At 30.5% G+C, this 2,019-nt stretch overlaps 1 protein-coding gene across 1 annotated transcript; it reads right to left on the reverse strand.

The window, feature by feature from the left end:
* Nucleotides 1–18: 18 nt before the first annotated feature.
* On the reverse strand, nucleotides 19–522 carry LOC124421216 (E3 ubiquitin-protein ligase RNF128-like; the record flags this gene model as incomplete). The annotated part of the gene is made up of 1 exon (XM_046956073.1): nucleotides 19–522. A coding segment is annotated over exon 1 (504 nt), but the record flags the coding sequence as incomplete, so codon positions are not given.
* Between the last annotated feature and the right edge of the window lie 1,497 nt (nucleotides 523–2,019).

Genomic DNA, 2,019 nt, shown 5'->3' on the forward strand with positions numbered 1-2,019 from the left:
TTGTAAAATGCGAACTACACTCGTTTCTATAATTTGAGTGAGTTGCGAAGAATCAATATTAAGAGAATTTTGGGCATTAGACATATTCCGTGTAGGAGTAAACGATTGACTATCTTCAACATATTCAGGTTGAGGATTATTTTGGGGAAAATCTAACGAAGAATTCGCATTTTCATTAAATAGATTTTTAGTGACATTTCTAGTATGATACCTTTTAGCCATTGCTCCTCGACCTTTTCCACGAACATTAGCGTTACTTTTAGAGCCAGGATTTTGACGAGAGTTATCGTGAATGTGAAATTTTTTAAGATCTGCTAGTTCACATGCCTTGTGACATTCGGGACATTCCATAGATTGGGAGAGATGTCTCTCAATGCATTCTTTATGAAATACATGATTGCAATTCATAATTATGAGACATTCATGTGTTTCTAACATTAATTCTTTACATACGATGCACTGGGCATCAGAAAAACCAAAAGCAGAGTTTTGTGGAGGTGGGGGAGTACGTTCCAAAGACATGTTGATATAATATTAATAAGTAATGAAAATCGAAAATAACCAAAGAAAGTTTTTACCTATATATTGGTAAAAGAGCTAAAATGATCTGATTGAAGATAGAAAGCAATGTCAGAATAATTACAGACTGGAGTTTTCCTACTTCTTGTTTATTGAAGAATGATAAGTTTATATTTTTTTAAGAAATTTTTATATAAGGAAATAAATTCCAGAAGGAAAAGTCTTAAGCAGTTTTTAAGTCAATATTCTTTAAGTATCAGATACAAAAACAAAATGTGGTATTTCTGGAAAACTGTATTTTTTGGAAGACAGTATTTTTCAAAAAACATATACAAATTGGTACAATAAAATGTAGGTTTTATGTCAAAATCAATAAGAGCACATTTATATGTGAGTAATATATAGTTTTTTAACAAAATTTGATGTTAGCGATGTCTGACAAACCAGTATGCAAACATTCTTATCTTTTAAACAAACTAGGTGGATATAAAAATGCTGCTAGCGATATTTATATAAATTCCTGGTCTAATTTGGATACTGATGTTTAGTCTAGAACAAATCATTAAAAACAAACTTGTTAAGGAAAGCATAAACAAAAATTAAAATTAATAAATAGATTACATCTATTTATGAAAAGAAATCTTTAGGGAACTATCGGTCGACTTACTCGAACTTGTATAACGTCAAATAAACGAATATCCAGAAAATTATAAAGGTTTATTTCATGAATAAATTTCATTAATTTGTTAATTTTAACTTCTGCTAGGAGAAATGATATTTTAGAATGAAAAAAGCTAGATATAGGACCCATTAAGTGAATACTCTGGGGGCCCCACGTTGGGCGCCAATTATGTAATGTACAAGTGGACAAACATTTCTACTTTTAAAGCATTGCTTAAAGTCAAGAGTAAACTGAACTTTGATGGAAGAAAATGTGCACAAGTTTTTCTAAAAGTAAAAGACTTTTAAAGATATGTAGCTAAGACGATTGGGAGTTATTAATCTGCTAGCTAACAGTCTGCTTAGGGTGGGTTCTTGTCTGCTAATACCTATATATCGCACATAAACTTACTTGTACTTGTATACACAATAATTTAAAACTCCCTTGCCTCTGTTTTAGGGGGAAACAAACTAAAACTTCAACTAATTAATCAAACCAAGCTAAATCAAACTTAAAAGTGAAAATACAGAACTAACTCAGAATTATTTAAATATAATCATTAACAACTTAATATTGTACAAAACAAACCTAATAAAAATCAAAGAAAAAATCTGAAACTACTCAAAGGAAGAAAAAATTATTCAAACTAAATATCCATTTCTACAGTCACATCAAAATGCAGTTTGTAGGGCACCCAAGATGAATTTTGGGGCCAAAGCCTGTTAACCCTTCCTGCCTAATGTTTCAGCGGCGCTTATTTTGCTGAAACCCACAAATGTTTTCACCCTACTTCATTTTACATCCGTAAGAAAAAATTTAAATTTACAATTCCATTATAA

Source organism: Lucilia cuprina, unplaced genomic scaffold, assembly GCF_022045245.1.
Source record: "Lucilia cuprina isolate Lc7/37 unplaced genomic scaffold, ASM2204524v1 Scaffold_6146, whole genome shotgun sequence".
Taxonomy (NCBI): domain Eukaryota; kingdom Metazoa; phylum Arthropoda; class Insecta; order Diptera; family Calliphoridae; genus Lucilia; species Lucilia cuprina.